We start from the raw sequence: 18,369 nt of genomic DNA on the forward strand, positions 1-18,369 counted from the left end.
TGACAGATGAGCGGCCTCTCTGTGCCCTTCTCCCTGCCGTGGGGCACAGGTGACCCTGGTCCCCTGGCTGGGGCTGTAGGGACCCGGTAAATTCTGATTGCTGGTCCCCTATCATCTTCTGGATCCGTTGTCATCTGTCGTCCGCCTATCTCTTATCATAAACATTAATTGCACCGTGAATTTAAAAATGTCACTGACTGTGCCCAATTTTTTGTGGAATTAAAATTGCCTGGCCGCGTTCTCTCCAGCACAGGACTGACTGAAATTCTGCATGTGAATTGCAAATATCTGGGCCTTCTCTCCTGTTTCCTTAGCATTTAATTTAACCAGGGAAAAGTTTGCTTATTTCAGCTTTGTCATAATGCCCACAAATGCAGCGGTTGTTGCCTACCTGGGGCATCTAAACCGCGTGGCAGAAATTCCCTTGCAATCCGTGTGTCCACTCAGACCTCAGTAAGAAAATCAGTTGTAAGTCATCTCGGAAAAATGGCTGTGAATTTAACCTCCTACCAATTTTGTTTTCTCTCGTAATGTCTTACTCCTACCTTTTCCTAAATTGTCCTTATTTCAACGTTTTCCTTTTCAGGGATCCTGCCGCTTCATTTTAGGCATTAACCTGTTTTCGGGAATCCTAACAGTTCTGTTTACAATTTTAAGTCTCGTAGAACGTGGGATTCTGCCTGGTCTGAGCAACAATGTTCCCCGGCTTCTTGGCCGTGCCGGGAGCCGCTGGCAGGAGGCTCTGTGTCCTTGGCTGTGAGGGCAGGCGTGTTTGTGGTGGGGCGTGCTGCCAGGGTCGCTGTGTCGGGGACACTTCACTGCAGCCCCTGTGTCGTGGGCATCAGTAATGTGTCCTAACTGTTGATCGCACCAGCCATACAGTTAAAGTCCTTGCTAACCTACCCACGTTATGGAAGCTGTGACCCGAGGCCCCGACCTGAGTCCTGAAGGACAGTGTGGAGCCTACTCTGTGCTCAGAGCCTGGGATGGCAGTGTCCTGGCGGTAGAGCGGAGTAGGGCGGAGGGCCTGTCCCTCTGACTGGTCTGGGGGCCGCGCGGTGGCCATTGGTGGCCTGGACCACCATGGGCATCCGATAGGCTCTGACCCCCGGCTCATGTGGGCATGAAAGAAGGAAAGAGCTGGGGTAGGTGAGGCGTCACAGAGACCCCACGCCTGGACCCGTGCTCTCCTTGCCCCACAGTTTTCCTTACTCTGCGAGGTGGGGGGGTGGGGGGGGCGGGGGTCAGGTGTTACTGCCTGCGAGTGGGACAGGCTGTGTCCGCCTGGTTTGTGGCCAGGACCAGGGAGACCTCAGGCAGTATCTCCGGTTTGGGATTGTGGTGATGTAGAGGATAAGGTTTTTGGGTGGCAGTAGCTGGATTAGCTTCTGTTTCAGGGCAGGTTGGGGCTGACTTCTCGTAACACGGTAGTTCGCCACCCAGATACCTATTTGATCGTGGGAATGTCCTTTTTCTCCTGAAAGTTTTGCGGCCCCTTTGAATTCCCGCAGGTCAAGTGGGGTTCCCCAGCCCCCGGTTGAGTCTGTCCCTCTTTCCAAAACCTCTGGAGCATTGCACGGCCAGAATTCACGCTTTACAGCCATGAGATGCGCTCCGAGAAGTGAATGACCACATCCAGATTGCATCCTGCTGCCATAAGGCTAGCATAGCTCAAAACCCACATTTGGAAACGGTTTTTGTTTTATTGTTGGTGCCTTAACCGCATTCTTTCTGCACGAGGCTTTGTGGGCCCTGCCTTTCCTGCAACATCTCACTCCCAGTGATGGTGTCTAAGGCTCGTCCCTGAGCTGTCAGGGTTTGGGACTGAAAACTAGGATGAGACCCCGCTGGACTAAGGAGGTGGCAGTTGTGGCGTTCTGCCAGAAGTGCCGGGGGAACGTGCTTCTTTGGGGACCTCCGTGCTGAGACGGGGCCCGTTTTGAGCTTGGAGACAGACCTGTCACCTGTGTATGTTGAATTGCTTGTGTTCTGTCTGAGGTTAGCAAGAGGTGGGACATAGGGTTACCCGGCCTGGGGAGCCAAAGCCGCCCCAGAAAGACGTTTGCTGCTGGAACTGTTACCACCCTGGTTTTGTAACAGCGGACCAGGAATCAGGGCCCAGGCTTTTAGTTTAGTTCTTGTTTATGAATCAACTATCTGAAGCAGCATCAGCAGTGAAATACGTGTCCTTCTGAAGGAAACAGAGAACTTAGAAAGGCCCAGAGCTGCACAGAGGACCCTCCCTCCCCCCCTTCCTGCCTGGCTCTCCTGTTCTCCTTGAGGCTGTTGACGGGCATCTGTTTTCATGTTTCAAGAGAGAAAGGAGACTTCTTCCTCTGCGTTCTCTTTCCCAGGTCCTCATAACCCTCTACTTTTCTTATCCTCAGACACATCTTCCAAGCTGTTCTTTGCACACCAGCCACAACAGTGGTGTCCTCAGGGTTTTGGAACAAGGTGCGCTGTGATACACTTAGGAACCCTGTTGGGGACAGTGTAGGGAAGGGGGAGTCATGATCCTCTGAAAGGTTAAAAACTTGGCACATTCCCTGGAGTTCATCTGGGCAGGCACCGTTTTGCTTTGGGGGCCCTTTAGGAGAGAAGAAAGGGTCCCACTAATCGTGAATAGCGCCGCGAAGGGTTTTGGGTCACATCAGGGCTCGGGGGAAGGTACTGGGTTGCCTTGCAGGCCGAGTCTGGTGGTGGGATGGGGGTGTCTTGGTGGCCCCACTGGTCACCCTGCTTTGGGAGGGGCTTATGAAGGGGCGGCACCTTGGCAGGGAACGGGGGTGTGGGAAACTGTCTTGTTCGTGAATCTTTGAGGCCACTGAAGAAAGCAACCTGAACTTCCGGGGAACCTTAATACAAACGTGGCATCCCAGTGGTTTACGCTTTATCCCATTTACTATAGAGATTCGGAGATTTTTAAGTAAGAAATTAAATCCTACTGTGGCAAACGGTGCCAGTGAGCTTCTGTTAAGTCCTCCATTTGCGAGACATCAGCATATTATGTATTAGCCAGTTTGCGGCGTGGCTCTTTCCTGCTGCACTGAAATGGAGTTCTTTATTTTATTAAGGACGTGCATGTCCTTCCTCAGCACAGAAATGATGCCACAGTGGGAGCCACGGCCTCCGCCCGCGCTCCTGTTCCGTGTGGATGTGCATGCTGTTTCCCATTGTTCCGGTTTATATTTTGGGATTACGAATGCTTTAAAGTAAAAATAAATGCTCCTTCATTTTTCTGTTGCTCAAAAGAATTTTTTTTTTTTTAATAAAATCCTTGTGAGATATAAGGTTTTTAAATAAGCATCTCAGTCCCTGAGGTAATGCGTTATTTGTAAAATTTCACCCGCAGTTTCAGGTCCCCCCCCCCCCCTTTTTTTTAACCCTTTGTGTATCATTTCACAAGTTTTGCCGGGAACCTGTATTTGTGGCCACTGGAGCCGGATGGGATCGCAGGGGGAAGGAGAAACCATCAAGTCATTCTGATTATGGCCACATGCGGTGCTTTCTGGTTGATCATTTGGAAGAAGAAATGAGAGTCCATAGCTCTGCTGGGGATTGAGCCCACCAGCCAAATGATGGCGAGTTTAATGTAGGGAAATGAGGTTTCTTCTCTGTTGTCCAATGAAGGTCACTGGCGAGCCTTTAGCTGCAGGCTCTGAGCCCCGAGGAAGGGCTCAGGGCCAGGAGAGGAGCTGGAGCCTAAGTGGGAGCTGAGCTCCTCTCGTCTCTTTGGTTCTTGGGTAGGTAGGCCCGTTCTCATGGGCTGGGGGGCGGGGCTCAGGGGGCGGGGCTTAGGGGGCGGGGCTTAGGGCGGGACTTCATCTCCGCTCAAGTCCCTTGGAAGAGCTGTTGCTTCAGCTTATTAGTGCTCCTGCCCTGTTGCTCTGAATATAGGTATTTTCTGGATTTTAGAATTTGGCAGCATTTCCCCTCTATGTCAGTAATTATGCCACACGGATATGATTTTTGCCTGTGCATTCGTGGGCTATAGGCTGAACCATGTGAAGTTGCCATTTGTCACCCCCTTTCAACCCCAGTTACACCTGGTTCAGTGTCATGGCAGTTGGGCTGGGGTCAAAAACTAACCGACAATACCTTTTAGCTGGTTTTACTCACTTTAGACTTTCAGGTTGCTTTGTGCTGTGATAGCTGTGGTGTGAGAGCTTTGCCAGTGCTTTTTGAGCCACGTGTGATTTCGGGGTCCCCCATGGCTCACTGTCACTTGTGGCCCCAACACAGCTAGCGTGCGTCCACCCCAGTGGCTGCGGCACTCCCGGAAAGGGGGCACCTGAAGCCTTGTCCTTCATCCCACACCCAGAGGCAGCAGGAGGGCTTCCCCTGGGTAGTCAGACCCTGTGCTAGACACAGGCCACATCATCTCTTAGGTCATTGTGGAATTCACAGGGGGGAAATACCTGCATTTTACCAGTGAGGAAACTGAGGGTCCGACTCAGAAGGTCACCTGGTTTGAGGACACCGCCAACCGGGACTCCTGTCTCTGAGGCTCTGGCACTGAGTTCCCTCTGCCCTGGGACCCTGGACGTCGGGATGACAGCCAGGTGGGAGAAGCCGGGCTCCCCACCCCCTCCACGGTCTGAATTCCCAACGTTGCAATTCTACGTTTGCTACAACTGCCGAGCAGATTCTGAAAAGCTGAAGAACTGGGGTAGCGGAGCAGGGAAGTCCTGCGGGGAGCTTGTTGGAAATGCAGACTCTGAAGTCCTTTCTTCTTTTATTGAAGTGCGTCATTGCCACACGATGTCACACTAATGTCAGGTGTACAGCCTAGTGATTCGGCAGGTCTGGGTGTTACTGGCTGCTCTCCGGGCTAAGTGTGGTCCCCATCTGTCCCCTTACGTGTCACTACAGTGTTACCGACTTACTCCCGCGCTGTACGTCTCAACCCCTCCTCCCCGTGACTTGTTTATTTTATAACTGGAAGTTTGTACCTCTTTGTCCCCTTTGCCTGTCTCACCCATCCCCCACCGCCATCCCCTCTGGCAACCACCAGCTTGTTCTCTGTACTGGTAGTGATTCTTGTCCCTGTCTTTTTGTTTTCTTTTTTTTTTTTTTCATTCCACGTATGAGTGACACTGTATGGTATTTGTCTTTCGCGGACTGATGGAGCACCAAACTTCCAGGTCTGTCTGTGTTGCTGCAAGTGGCAATGTCTCGTTCACGCTCACGGTGGCGCAATATTCCCCTGTGTATACATGGCACATCTTCATTCACTCACTCACCTGTCTGCGGACACTCGGGTTGCGTCTGCGTCTCGGCTGTTGCAAATAATGCTGCAGTAAACACGGGGGTGCAGATACCCTTTTGAATTAGCGTTTGCGTTTCCTTTGGGGGAAAATACCCGGTAGTGGAATTACCGGCTCACCTGGTATTTTCGTTTTTAATTTTTTGAGGAACCTCCACACTGTTTTCCACGGTGGCTGCACCGGCTTCCCACCGACGGCGCACATCCTGCCAACCCATATTTCCTGTCAAGACCCTGAAGTTCTGAGCTGGAGTCTGAGGCAGAGCGGGTGGGGGGTAGACTTTGAGGAACACCGAAGGTAAAGAGGGAGGGAGTATGAGATCTGCCCCTTGCGCGGAGCAGCCGGGAGGAGGGAGAACCTACTCTCGGCCTCCTGGGCTGTTTCATGAGCTTGGATCATCGCAGGTGCTCAGGAGATGGTCATCAGTATCACATGTTCAGTCGTAAAACACGAGCGAAATGCTGTATTTTCTTTTCTCTGTGTGCTTCGTTCAGTATGGATGTACAGGGTTGATGGACAGTGGGAAAGTCACGTGTACTCTGGGCAACGTTCTTCTAAGTTTGTTTCTGTTTTTTTTTTTTAATGTTTGTTTATTTTTGAGAGAGAGAGACAGAACGTGAGCAGCTGAGGGACAGAGAGAGGGAGACACAGAATCCAAAGCAGGCTCCAGGCTCTGATCTGTCAGCACAGAGCCCGACGCAGGGCTGGAACTCTCAAACTGTGAGATCCTGACCTGAGCCAAAGTCGGATGCTTAACCAACTGAGCCACCCAGGTGTCCCAGGTTTTTTGTTTGTTTGTTTGTTTGCTTTTTTTAAATTACTGAAATCACTTGTCTCAAACCAAATTAGTTGTGATGGAAAAATTGCATTGTTTGCCTGTATCACAAAGAAATGTAGTTGCATTTTGTAAAGAAGACTTGCGTTTACTCATTTCTGTGCTCCTCAGAAGTCTTTCCCAACGGTGTCACGGGCGAGACAGAATAGTCTGTGTCAGTGGGAGAGGTAGAGGCAGGAAGTCCAGGAGAAACTCAAGCGTGTCCCTTTTTTATTTTGGCTTTAGCCCCACCCCCACCCCCGCCTGATATGCTAATAAGATTGTTCTTAATTATTTTAAATGAGATTTACTGTTATGCCAGTAGATTCGTGTGTTTATTCCTACAGAGTGCTCGTTTTCAGCATGCAGGAAGTCACAGTACAGCTTGATGTTTTTCTGATGTCCAAGTGTAACTGCTTGGTCCAGGCTCAGCAAAAATAAGACAAACGAAGGGGTAATTTCACCGGTAGATTTTACCCCCAGCATTCCTGGTTATTGCCGGAACCGAAAGGTTAATGTGGTCTGTGGCCATCTTCACTCATGCCCCGCATTTAAATTAACTCGGAGGTGTCGGAGGAAAGTGCTGAAGGACAAGGTGTAATATCTTAGCCAGTTTGCAAAATTCTGTCCGTTTCAGGACCTGAATTTTTGCCTTCAATACGTCAAGAGCGTGGAAGAGTCTGGAAGGGTCGGTGCCCCAGTGGTACCAAATACAATGGCACAAAGGGGGAAAGCGGGTTGTCTGAAGTCTAATACGGAATTGTCATGCTTCCGTCTGCTTGCTGGGTCCTTTCTTCACGTGCGTTCCTACCATTAGGAGTTAGATGATCAATCTGGGAGCCCTGATGGGCAGCAGGGAGCTGATGAAGTCGTTGGGACGCAGGCACGTGACCCCACAGCTCCACCCGCGCCCCATTGTGCGTGCTCTTTGGTGCACAGGGGGGTTTCCAAAAAGGAATGTTTCTGGCTTTCAAGTTGGAACATATATTTTTGGTGTAGTATAATGAGGGCCTTAAAATTCCCGGTTAAATTGGTGGTTCTGCATATGAATATTTTTGAGGACAGACCTAAAGCCGTGTTCCTCGGTTACTGTTCGTAGCAAGCAGAGAATAAAGGGAGTTTAGTAGTCAGGACGAATTTCAAGAAATTCTGGGCAAGGGGGACCTCACCATTCTTCCTGGAGTAAAAATATAAATGAACGACCGGGTGGTTTCTTCCTGTGGCTCCCTGTTCCAGATGCTCTTAGGGCTGTCCCCTTACCTGTCAGCGTCTGTGGGTGTTTGCATTCCTTGGGGTCCAGAGTCTTGTCTAGGAGTGTGGCTGGACAGGGGAGGTTCTGGAAAGACAGGCTCTCTGCCCCTTGGCTTTTCTCTAGTGCTTTTCTTAGAAGAGCAGCTTGGGGGAGGGGCCGCGCTTGGTGGCTCAGTCGGTTGGGTGACCGACTTCAGCTCAGGTCATGATCTCACGGTTCATGAGTTCCAGCCCTGCGTCGGGCTCTGTGCTGACAGCTCGGAGCCTGGAGTCTGCTTCGGATTCTGTGTCTCCTCCTCTCTCTGCCCCTCCCCCACTCGTGCTCTGTCCCTCAAAAATAAATAAATGTAAAAAAAAATTTTTTTTTCAATATATGAAATTTATTGTCAAATTGGTTTCCATACAACACCCAGTGCTCATCCCAAAAGGTGCCTTCCTCAATACCCATCACCCACCCTCCCCTCCCTCCCAGCCCCATCAACCCTCAGTTTGTTCTCAGTTTTTAAGAGTCTCTTATGCTAAAGAAAAGCAGCTTGGACTCTGGGGAGAGGAGCTTTTCTCTGAGATCAGCTGCACGTCTTCCATAGCGGGGTCTCTTAAAGGAACAAGGCAGGACTTTGGGATGTCTGGGGGCACGCGCGGAAGATGCTTTCCTGAGACCCACCGAGGGTCCCGGTCTGCGTGTGTGTCGTCTGCAGAGGGTCCAGTCTGTGTGTTTCAGAGCCTAGCAGGACGCATGCGGTTGTGTTGTCGTGCAGGGGTGCGGCGAGGGACGTGGAGGCAGGCGGGTACCGGAGCCAGCAGAGCAGGGCAGCTCCCACCTGGAGGCTCCTTTCTCTGGCACGTGGATGCAGGCTTCTGTTTGCATTTCCGAGTTGTCCGAGCTGTTCTTGGACTCGTGGGAAGGCCCTCGTCTTGCTCGCAGCCTGCAGATCAGACCCGGTCAGCCGGCCCTGCACCTCGGGAGGAGGAAGCCAGATGGACACCGGTGCGGGGACGCCTTGGACCTCTGCGCCCTTTCCTGAGAGGGGGGAGGCCTGCCTGGAGGGCAGGGGGCAGGGCCTTTCCCCTCCGTGTTTGTGTGACCGCGTTCCTCCGCACCACCAGCAGCATGGGCTCAGTGCTAGGAAGTCCCGAGTCACGCTCACCCCTCAGAGGGAAGGAAAGGAGCTTAGGGGGTGCTGAGCAGGGCTGGTGGCGGCCTGGTGGCCCCTGTGCAGGTGCCGAGCGGTCCTTCTCCGTGTGGCACCTGCTGGAAGCAGACGGTGAATGTACTTATTATTAGCGGGAGTGTGGGCAGCCTTTCCGCTCTGACCCTGAAGCCGCCCTCCATTGGTGTCTCGTCCACGTCCGTGCCACGTGTGTGAGTGCCTGTCCCCTCGGGCATGCGGGGGACCCAGACGGGAATAAAGCACTGTAGTATAAATACGCTCCTGTCTCAGGCCGCCTCGCCCAACATGGAATGACAGTCCCGGCTCAGACCTTGCATATTCAAAAAGATGATTAAAATGAAGGAAAGTCGACTGTAAAAAATACACGGAAGCCAAAGCCACAAAAAAACCTGCTAAAGATACCCTGAAATTGATCAGATACTTTGAATCGCACCTTTCTCGTGAGCGCGAATTCTCCGAACCTCCGGGACCTCACCTTCGGCAGTGCTGCTGGGGCGGCCTCTCCGCTCGGCATCGTGGTGATGACCCTGATCCGGTGTATTCCTGTGGTTACCGAGCATCCTCACAGTCTGAGGTGTATTGGACTTGCTATGTCTTAACACGAAGTTAAGTTGGGAAGGAACTCTGCTGGCACGCACCTGTAGTTGTTGAGAACTTTCTGGAACACCAGAACAGTAATCCGCCATGGGTATGGGCTGGGGAATCTGTGCCACTTTGACAGCGGGCATTTGGGGTGTTTTCCTTCAGTTTCACATATTTTGGTTATCAACTCAGAATGAGGAGGGCTAAGAATTTCTGTTTAATTGAAAACATCGTTTCCCCCTGATGTTGAGAAACTGGTTGTCTGCCTCTTCATGTAACTACCGACCCCACCCCTGTGACTCTGCATTAACCATCCCCCTCTAGGGCTGTGTCCTCGTATGTCTGCCTTCAGAATTCTGTTCCAGAGAAGCTAACAGTGTTTTACTCCAAATGAAAGTTCCTTATTACTTTATGGTCCCTAATCTTGGAGTTCTTTGAGAGTTTTCTTTTTAATATTATGACTTAAATTTAAGTCCCGTAATTTGAATTGGTGCCTTGTTAATGGGAAGACATGCTTTCACGTCTTCTTTTCCTTCAGTTCTTCGACTGTGTTGGGATCCCCCACGGCACCAAACAGCTGGGGCCTTTCTGCCCCATAGAGACGGTGGCTGAGGGAGCCCCACTGTTGCCCACAGGCTGAGAGCCGTCCATCGGGGGTGACCGCTGTGTTTTATCTTAAATTCAAATTGCGTAGCATTTAAGCCGGCGTGTGAGAATGCATTTTCTTAGTCCTGTCTATCCAAGAGGGGGGAATTGAGTGGGGCACAGAGTGGTCTCTTCTGAAAATGAGATGCAGCTTAAATGACTTTTGATTCTAGTGGTTTGAAAACACACACACACACACACACACACACACACACACACACACCACACACACACACTCTCTCTCTCTCTCTCTCTCTCTCTCTCTCTCTCTCTCTCTCTCTCGTGCCCCCAATGCATGTTCATTCTTCTAATGTCGCTGCCCTGGGACCTTGAAATCGGGCAGCTGGCTTGGTCTTGGCCTGCTCACCATGAGATGGACCAGCTCCCCCAGGAGGGGCCACAGCCTCCAGCCCTCAGAAAGGTCTCAACGGAGGAGAAGGATAAAGGCTTATCCTGGGATGTCCATTTTTGCAAATCTTTGGTTATTTTTCGTTTAGCCTTGCCTGAGGCAGCATTCTGTTCTGACCAGCGATCAGGGTTTTTTGTTTTTTGTTTTTGGTTTGTTTTTAAGTTTATTTGTTTCTTTTGAGAGCGAGAGAGAGAATGAGCCAGGGAGAGGCAGAGAGAGAGGGAGAGGGAGAATCCCAAGCAGCTTCCACACTGCCAGCACAGAGCCCAATTTGGGGCTTGAACTCACGAACCGTGCAATCGGGACCTGAGCCGAAATCAAGAGTTGGACGCTTAACCAGCCGAGCCACCCAGGCACCCCCGTCTAATGCCTATTTAATATTTGTTGTGATGAACACAATCTTAGGTGGTGGGTGATTTAGAATCAGCAGTTCGTTCGTGAATTACGCTCCTTTCAATTCTCATTTTATGCCTGTTGCTTCATTGCTGTGGTTCGTATTAAAAACTATGTTGTATATATTTTTTACATGCCAGATGGGATAAAGTTTAACAGGGTTCTGAGAGGTACCAGTGCAAAGATTCTCCTCATTGCCCTTGCCCCCAAGCCACCCGGTTCCCAAACCTTCAGTCAGGAACTGTTGACCGGAAATATTCTCGAACAAGCCTGTGTATGTATTTTACACGTGTAGTATCCCCTTACGCTGGGAACGGTTGCATTTCTGCATGTTGACGCTTCGTTTTCCCAGCCACTTAGTATTCCATTATGTGGATATATCTAAATCTACCTAAGCCAGCTTTGGGTTTGTTACAAGTGACAGGAACAGGGGGACTCGCTGGGACGCTCTTTGAGTGTGCAGTTCATCTTGGGAGCGTCACTGTCATTGACTCCCCTGGATCACTGGGGTCACCCTGTAGATCTATAAGGCCACATCCCCATTTTTTCCAAAAAGAGCAGTCGGTGACGGAAAAGACGCGTTCTGCAACTTGATAAGTAATGCTGTTCACTAGTGAGGGTGTTGGTTACCATTCGCCCACTGCCTACCCGGGGTCATCTCCGTGCTGGCTCCATTATTGTTTATCTGTTTGCAGGCTGTGTTTTCTCTGGGGGCTGCTGGGCTCACCAAAGAGTGGGCGTTCAGGTGCACCCCCCGTATTTAGCCCCCAGTGTGCTGGCTCCATTGGGGGGAGGGGTCAGAAGCAGTTCTCGGTTTTCGTTTTCACGAACGTCTTTCCTTCTGAGTTCCTGCCGATGTACTTCTGTCCACCGCTCTGCCTGCCGGCCAGGCACTCGGGTCCCCAGGGGTCCAGTGTCTCCAGTGTTGAACACCGGTCCCTTCCAGCTTCCAGCTGAGGATTCGAGGCACATGCATCAGCCTCGCGTCCCCATCTGCTTGTGTCCACCCGTCTTCTCCCGATCCACTGACCCGTCCTTTCCTGAGCACAGGGTCCTTTGTGATGGGTCGTCCCACCTCCTAAGCGTCTTTGCAGGGCCAGCGGAGTCTGGTTTCTTGGGCGGCCACCCGCCTCGTTTTCGTGTCACCGTGGATCGGGTTCACCTTGCTCCCTTCAGACACATTTCTCGTCCTTCTCCGTGATACCCCCCAGCAGCACTGCACGCTTATGCCCTCTGCTTCTATCCCGGCACCCGTGTTTATTTGAAACTGATGGCATTGCTTGACTTTTAGGTATTTTGTGAATCACGTTACTACTTCTTGGACGTAGCATGGAGTGATGAACGTTTCTGAGTTTGCGGAAAATACATAGAAAGTGAGAGGTGTTTGCCCTCAGCTGGTCATAGTGGGAACGGCTGTCACCTCCTTGTGACTCACTCCGTCTGTTGATGAGGGCATAGTGTGCATGGTGGTGTGGGGTCTCGTCCACAAGAGATGGTGAGCGGGAGGCGTGGGGAATCCGGTCCTTTGTATCTTCTGTTGTGGTTGGGCCCACCTGACCTGCACCCGTGATGGCCACCCCGGGTGTTCTGGCCAGGGTGGGACTGGCTCTGTGGAGTCCCCACGGCGGCTGGGGACCCCTCGTCTCTCGGACGTATCGTACAGTCTTGACTGGATCTCCGCTGTGTCCTGTGTTTGGGAGGACCAAAACCCCAGCACGGTCTTCCGAACTGTAAATGGCTGTTGTATTGTGCACATGGGGATTTTCCAAGCCCAGTCATTCTCTGCATGACTTTGTTGGTGGGATTTCAGACAAGACTACCTTAGTGAAAAACAGACCAGAAGTTCACGGACAGCTATACGGGCAGTTCTGGGAAAGCCTGGGACCTCCTCTGTCTTCCTGATGGCAAATGAGCGGGATCAGAGGGTCTCAACTCACCCCCGGACAGTGTGGTCCTGTGGGGCTCGGGCAACGGGGACATTCGAGGTGGGGAGGGACTAAGTTCTAGAAGCTCCTTGGGGTTGGATGGAGCGTGCGTTATGGTTTAGGAGACGCAGACTTGGGAGCAGGAACGGGGCGGGAGTAGGATGAGAACCTGGTCTGCACTATCCTCGGTGTTGTTCTGGCTGGGGAAATGGCACGTTGGGGGCATTTTGACTCTGCGCTGAAGTGAGTTGTGGCACCTGACTTTGCTTTACCTCCTGTTTTACAGATGCCTTTGTGAATAGCCAGGAATGGACATTGAGTCGATCTGTCCCGGAGCTCAAAGTGGTGAGTGGTCCTTCCGGCCTCAGTGGCTGTCCTTCCTTCCTCACCTCCTCACCTCGCAGGAGAGTGGGGCTCTGTAAGAGGCAGGACGTGATGTGCGAGCACGCTCGGCCTGCATCCCGAGGGGGCCTGCTCGTCCCCGGAGCCCAGATGGGGGGGGGGAGGGGCACGCTTCTGGGTATGTCCCTGGGAAGGGCCAGGTGTAGCTGACCGTTGGGGACCGGAGCCCTGAGTGTGCCTGGGATGGCCACACCCATCCGTCCATCATTCTGTCTCTCCTGCCCTTGTGCACACGCGTGTGAGAGAGCGTGTGACACACGCATGCACCAGTAGGGCTTTATTTGTCCTCTGCCGGGATGTCACGGGCGGTTTCTGTGATGAGCCGTCAAGCTTGGGAATTCATCGCTTAAACCACGCGACTGGTCGTTCACCGTGTTACAGAGGAATGACATAAGATCAAAAGAAGAGTTTGTGTTTTAAGAACTTTATTCTTTCAGTGAGATTATTTAAAGCTTCAAATTGCCTTCTGTAAAAAGTGACTTGGTTCTTTGCAACCACACCTTGGAGCACCTGAAGTCTACACATTCCCCGTGTTAGGATGGAGGGAAGGGACCAGTATAACTTTTAAATAATCATCTTCTTTGTCACGTAAGCAGCATTTGGGAGAAGTATCTGTGTGTTCGTGTGTGTGTGTGTGTGTGTGTGCGCGTGTGTATTTACACGTATGTGTGTATGCGGTGTTCGTGTGTTTATATGTCCATGCAAGTATACATACCTGTATACACATGTATATACCTTTGTGTATGTGCACGTATTTTTGTGTGTGTGCATGTGTGTATGTCTGTATACACAGATGTGTGTGTATTTGCCTGGGGCATTTGTGTGTGTGTGTGTGTGTGTGTGTGTAGACACGTATATGCATATGCGTGTATAGGTGTGTGCTGTGCGTGCGTCTATATGTTTATATGCAGACACGTGTAGTTGTGTGGTATACGTATGTGTTTGCACCTGGGTGTGGCGTGGGCGTCCACTTTGAGCCACTCCAGCGTGGGGCCCTGATGATAGAACGCGGGCAGGCAGGCCCTTCTCGTCCATTCCCACCAGTGACGGGTGGCTTGGGCACAGGCCCGCTCGCTTCTCCCTGCGCCTCGCACTCAGCCTTTCCCTTCCTGTGCCCTCTGTCCCGAGTTCCGTGTTGCTTTTAGCAGCTCTAGCCTGTGTGCCAGCAACCCCCCCGGAGGCCCTTGGACGCCTTCTCCCCCTGGGCCCCAACCTCAGGGGTGCTTTGTGGGTGAGCCAGGGCAGGGGCACAACCCTTCGGGTGTCTCACTCCTGAGATGAAGAGATGGAGCCAACAAGGAACATTCTGGACCTGGAACAGAGGCTGTGTAACTTTGGTCACCAGGAAAAACACGTTTTTAAACCGAAGAAACGAAGGATGACGCGGGAAGGCATGCTGAGATCTGTCCACATGGTCTCCGTGCCCTCCTGTCCCCTCCTACGTGCCTGTCCCTGCTGCCACCGCTGGGTGTCCTGGTCGGGGGACATCTTGTCCCCGCCGGAGCTCTGACCTTTCTCTGCAGCACCTGCCAGCAGGTTTCCTTCCTGGTGGGAGACGTCAGATCTGTCGGTCCCACCCCCTTCCCGAAGCCGGGCTTCTGCCTTGAAACGGCCACCTCTTTCTGCTTCGCGTTTTGTAACCACGGTACCTGGCACAGGATTGGTCCCACCGGGCGCCTTCAGGAGACACCTGTCGAATGAAGTTTGTTGGCGGCACTGTTGCTGGGAGGTTTGGGGGAAGATGTACCAGTTGCAGATACGCCCCTACTCCCGTGAAACCGCCAAGAGCCCCTGCATGGTCCACGATCAGAGCGCCAGGACGGAGCGATGCTGGGGTGACAGTGACGCGGGCCGCGCCAGGAGGCGCTTGCTCTGTGCAGGGCATGTTGTGAGGGCGTCACACGAGCATCTTGCGCTCACCTGCCTGCTGCCCACGACTCGGGTACCGTTGTTACCCCTGTTTCAAGATGAAGAAACGCCCTCTGAATCCTGAGAGTTTCCCCACGAGCCGCACACAGTCAGCAGGTGGCGGGCCTGGGATTTGAACGCGGTTTGCGCTTCTGCACCAGCGGGAACCTCCTCCGTCTTGCTGCCCAGGCTGCTGGCCCCACGTGGCCACTGGGCGCTTGCAGGGTGGCCCGTGCGACTGACGAGCTGAGTTCAAACTTTTCGTTGACGTTCAGTCAACTTAAATCGAAGGAGCCGAATGAGGCCGGCGACTCCCCTCGTGACGGTGTTACAGTCTGACTGTGATCCTTGAGTATCGAGCTGTCTGATTTGGGGAGTTGGGGGGGGTTCTGCCGGAGCCCCCATGTTCGTGCCGGCCCGTAATTGAGAATGGTCACTCCTAAAAACTGGTTTTCTGCTGGTGTTTCAGAAGCATGTAATTTCCTGGAGTGAATGCCTAGAGGTGTAGGAAGGGTTATGTTCGGAGGCAGCATGGATCCGTGCTCCTGAAGGGTGACTGTTTCGAGGCTTGCTAGAACGTGCCAGAGGTTGACTACGTCCCGTGGATGAGGAACCAGGACTCTGCCTCCATGCGGAGGAAGTTCTCTTTGTCCTGCCCTGTGTGTGGATGGACAGACCCCAGCGGGACAGCCCCGCTCTGGTCAGGGAGCCCTCCCGCCGAGCAAGGGCAGCTGCCCGTCCTCAGCAGGTCCCTTCTGTGCCGAGGAGTTCTCCGCGTCTCCAGAAAGTGCTCCTTTGTTCAGAGGCAGCCCCCCGTGCACCACAGGGCCGCCGTTGTTCCGCGCCCTCGCACGACATCCCCCGAGACAGGTGGCCCCTTAGGTCAGCGCCTCCGGGATCCCTGACTTCTGTGTCACAGACGCAGCAATTAAATGACATAATCGCAAGCCTCAAGTGGACTCTTTATGTGATATTTTGCAATAAATCTTCTGGAATCTGTCAGAGAAGAGAATCTCAGTGTTGGCTTTCTTTTCAAGCGTGGTGGTACCATGCCTCATGTTTTCTCAAGTTGTGTTCTGCTTGGGTAATCAATGATCAGTTGCTCTTGGATCCGAGCGTGGGTCACCGTCCTCGGGCGGCAGGCAGTGGGTGCTCCCTGCTCACATCTGGGCAGAAACAGGAAATACGCCCTCAACATCTCGCCCGCAGAGGGAGCGTTAGGCACTTGTCACACCCTCCTGTGGGTTTTCTTTGGATTCCCAGCTGGGATTTTTATTGACGGCCTTGATTTTCTTTTCAACAAACTGCACTAAGTTTGGCAGGTAAGTGGTGAGGTTTAGGATGACAGAAAAATCCGTCTAAACAGAGACGGTGCTCTTTCCCCTCTAGTCACTGGAGAACGTGGAGCAGTGGCCCTGACGGTCGGGGCTCCTACCCAGGGCGCAGGGCCCGTGGCACCGTGACGGCGTCTGTCTGCCGTCGAGTCATTTGCCGGACGCCTCACCTGTGCTCCTGAGCGGCTCCGTATGAAGCCCGTAGGCGAGGGTGAGCTCTCCTCCTTTTATCCAGAAGCGGTCGTGGAGCCCGGAGGAGCTTCACAGCCTGAAAAGCATTTTCGTCCCTTTTTATTTCCTCCTCACAGCCGGCTGTTTGTTTCTGCCTGTGGTTCAAACTAACACAAGGCCCATGGGGTGCCAGTAGAAGGTCTCCGGGGTGGTCTTCCCCCCGCCACCCCCAAGACTCATTGGTTTTTCTCCTGAAGGGGAAGCTCGTTCTCTGCAGAGCACTGTTGTGTGAGGAGGAAGGAATGTGCCACACGCAGGAAGCACAGAGCGAGCAGTGTTTGATTTTGAGCGTTTTCCTCCTCGGGAAAGAGAAAGTCTAATCTTAATTAAAAATTTAATTTTGCGGCCCGCTGGTTTGGGTTTTCTCAGCATGAGCTGACAAACAGCAGGTGCCCTTGAGCAAAAGAATAATTAATAGGTAGAGATTCTCAGCTTATAGAGGCCCCAGGTAAAAAGAAGACAGGAGTCCCCTCGGAAAGGGAAACATCTCTATTTCGGGTCTGCCCACGTCACCTGGCTTTGTGCCCCGGTAACAAAGCATCTCTGTTTGTCCTGGTGCTGGAGCCGCTCGCTCGTTTGCTCATTTACGCAGCGGGTGCCGTCGGGAGACTCCCGGGCTGGGTGCAGCGCTGGGACCCAGGGGACAAAGACCCAGACCCTGCCCTCGGAAATTGTCAGCGTCTCCGACAGACCTGCATAGTGATGCTGGTAACACAGAGGTCACGAGACGGCATTGTGAGGAGGGCACTAAGGGGGCTTTGAGGAGAGGTTCCCGGTTGAGGCTGTGCTTTAGGAAGGCTTCTCGGAGGAGGTGACCTCTGAGCCGCTTGCTGAGCAGTGAGCAGGAGTAGTATTTCAGGAAGTGATTGATGAGGAAAGGTCCAGGTGTCTGGAGACAGGTAGCAAGTCCTGTCAGGGCGAGGCAGTTTCCAGGAGTCTCTCTGCTATTCCTGGGATGAAGGGGGGAGCCTGTAGACAGACCAGCTAGCGTCTGCCCCGGTGACCCAGTGTGACTAGGAAAGTGCTTAGGAGCACCAGGGCTCCACGGGAATCTGGGATGGTTTCCACGTTTCCGGTTTGAGAAGCCTGGTGAGGTGTGGCCACAGAGGGTGACGAGCAAACCGGGGCGAGGATGCGCGATCTGGACGTGCTGGGGTTCGAGCACCAGCTTGGGTGGCGTGGGGTGCATGCGGACGACTTGTGTGGTGGGGGGGTTGGAGAACGAGATTTGGGAACAGCAGGTTGGTCCACGAGGGCGGGACGTGGCCAGGCGCACCGGGGCCCGAGAGTCGAGACTCTGGAAGAAACTAGGAGACCTGGAGAGTGTTCACGTGGGCTTAGCAGGAATTCCAGGAGGACGCTCGGGCAGGAAGTTTGGAGAAAGCGCGTCTGGTCTGTGGCTTCCGGTGATGGGCTGGGTCAGGAGCAAGAGGGAGGCTAGCGCTTTTAGGAATGAGGTAATCTCTGACCTCAGGGCCAGCGTCCCTGTGGCTCTTGGATCAGCACTTGACATTGTGAGGGTCGAGGGCGGGACCAGGAGGGCGGGAGCGTAGCTGTGAGCCTGGCCCTGGTGGGAAAGGGGAGGCAGGCTCGTAGGAGGCCACCTGCGTCCGGAGGCAGGGCTCTGGTTTTGTGTTTCTGAAAGAATTGATTTGGGCGTGCTTAAACGCAGAGAGGAGAGATCTGGTGGGGAAGGTACAGTACAGGAGGGGGGTCGCTGATGGGCTGCTTGCGGAGAAGGCAGAGGGCGTGAGGTCCCCAGCACAGGCGAAGGGAAGCCTTCCCAAGGGGCCGGCTGCCCTCAAGTCCGTGTCTTGGCTGTGCTAACGGGGAGCTTTTCCTGAAGAAGGTATCATGCGGGCCACACTGCCTGCCGGGTTCCTGGTGTTTTACTCCATTTCAGCCTGCTGTCTTGCCAGAGAAGTGGCCCTCCTGACTCTCGATGGGCATTTTTAACCCAGTCCGGACCCCTCTGATGCCTTGACCGTGGGCCGAGCCCCTGCAGCCCCTCCCCCACACCGTCCTTTCTCAATGTT

At 53.1% G+C, this 18,369-nt stretch overlaps 1 protein-coding gene across 16 annotated transcripts in view; it reads left to right on the top strand.

Moving 5' to 3' along the window:
• AGAP1 (ArfGAP with GTPase domain, ankyrin repeat and PH domain 1) overlaps nucleotides 1-18,369 on the top strand; it is a 540,980-nt gene that overhangs the window by 172,975 nt on the left and 349,636 nt on the right. For 14 of the 16 annotated variants that reach the window (XR_006221027.1, XM_042995745.1, XM_042995748.1 and 11 more), the window contains exon 2: nucleotides 12,745-12,803. Coding sequence is in view for 11 of the 16 variants with exons in the window: in XM_042995745.1 (XP_042851679.1) it covers nucleotides 12,745-12,803 (59 nt within the window). In the remaining 5 variants the exon portion in view is untranslated. Of the gene's footprint in view, nucleotides 1-12,744; nucleotides 12,804-16,961; nucleotides 18,029-18,049; nucleotides 18,183-18,369 lie in introns of those variants that run through there. The other 2 variants (XM_042995750.1, XM_042995751.1) reach the window with 2 other exon arrangements.

This window comes from Panthera tigris, chromosome C1 (genome assembly GCF_018350195.1).
Source record: "Panthera tigris isolate Pti1 chromosome C1, P.tigris_Pti1_mat1.1, whole genome shotgun sequence".
Classification (NCBI taxonomy): domain Eukaryota; kingdom Metazoa; phylum Chordata; class Mammalia; order Carnivora; family Felidae; genus Panthera; species Panthera tigris.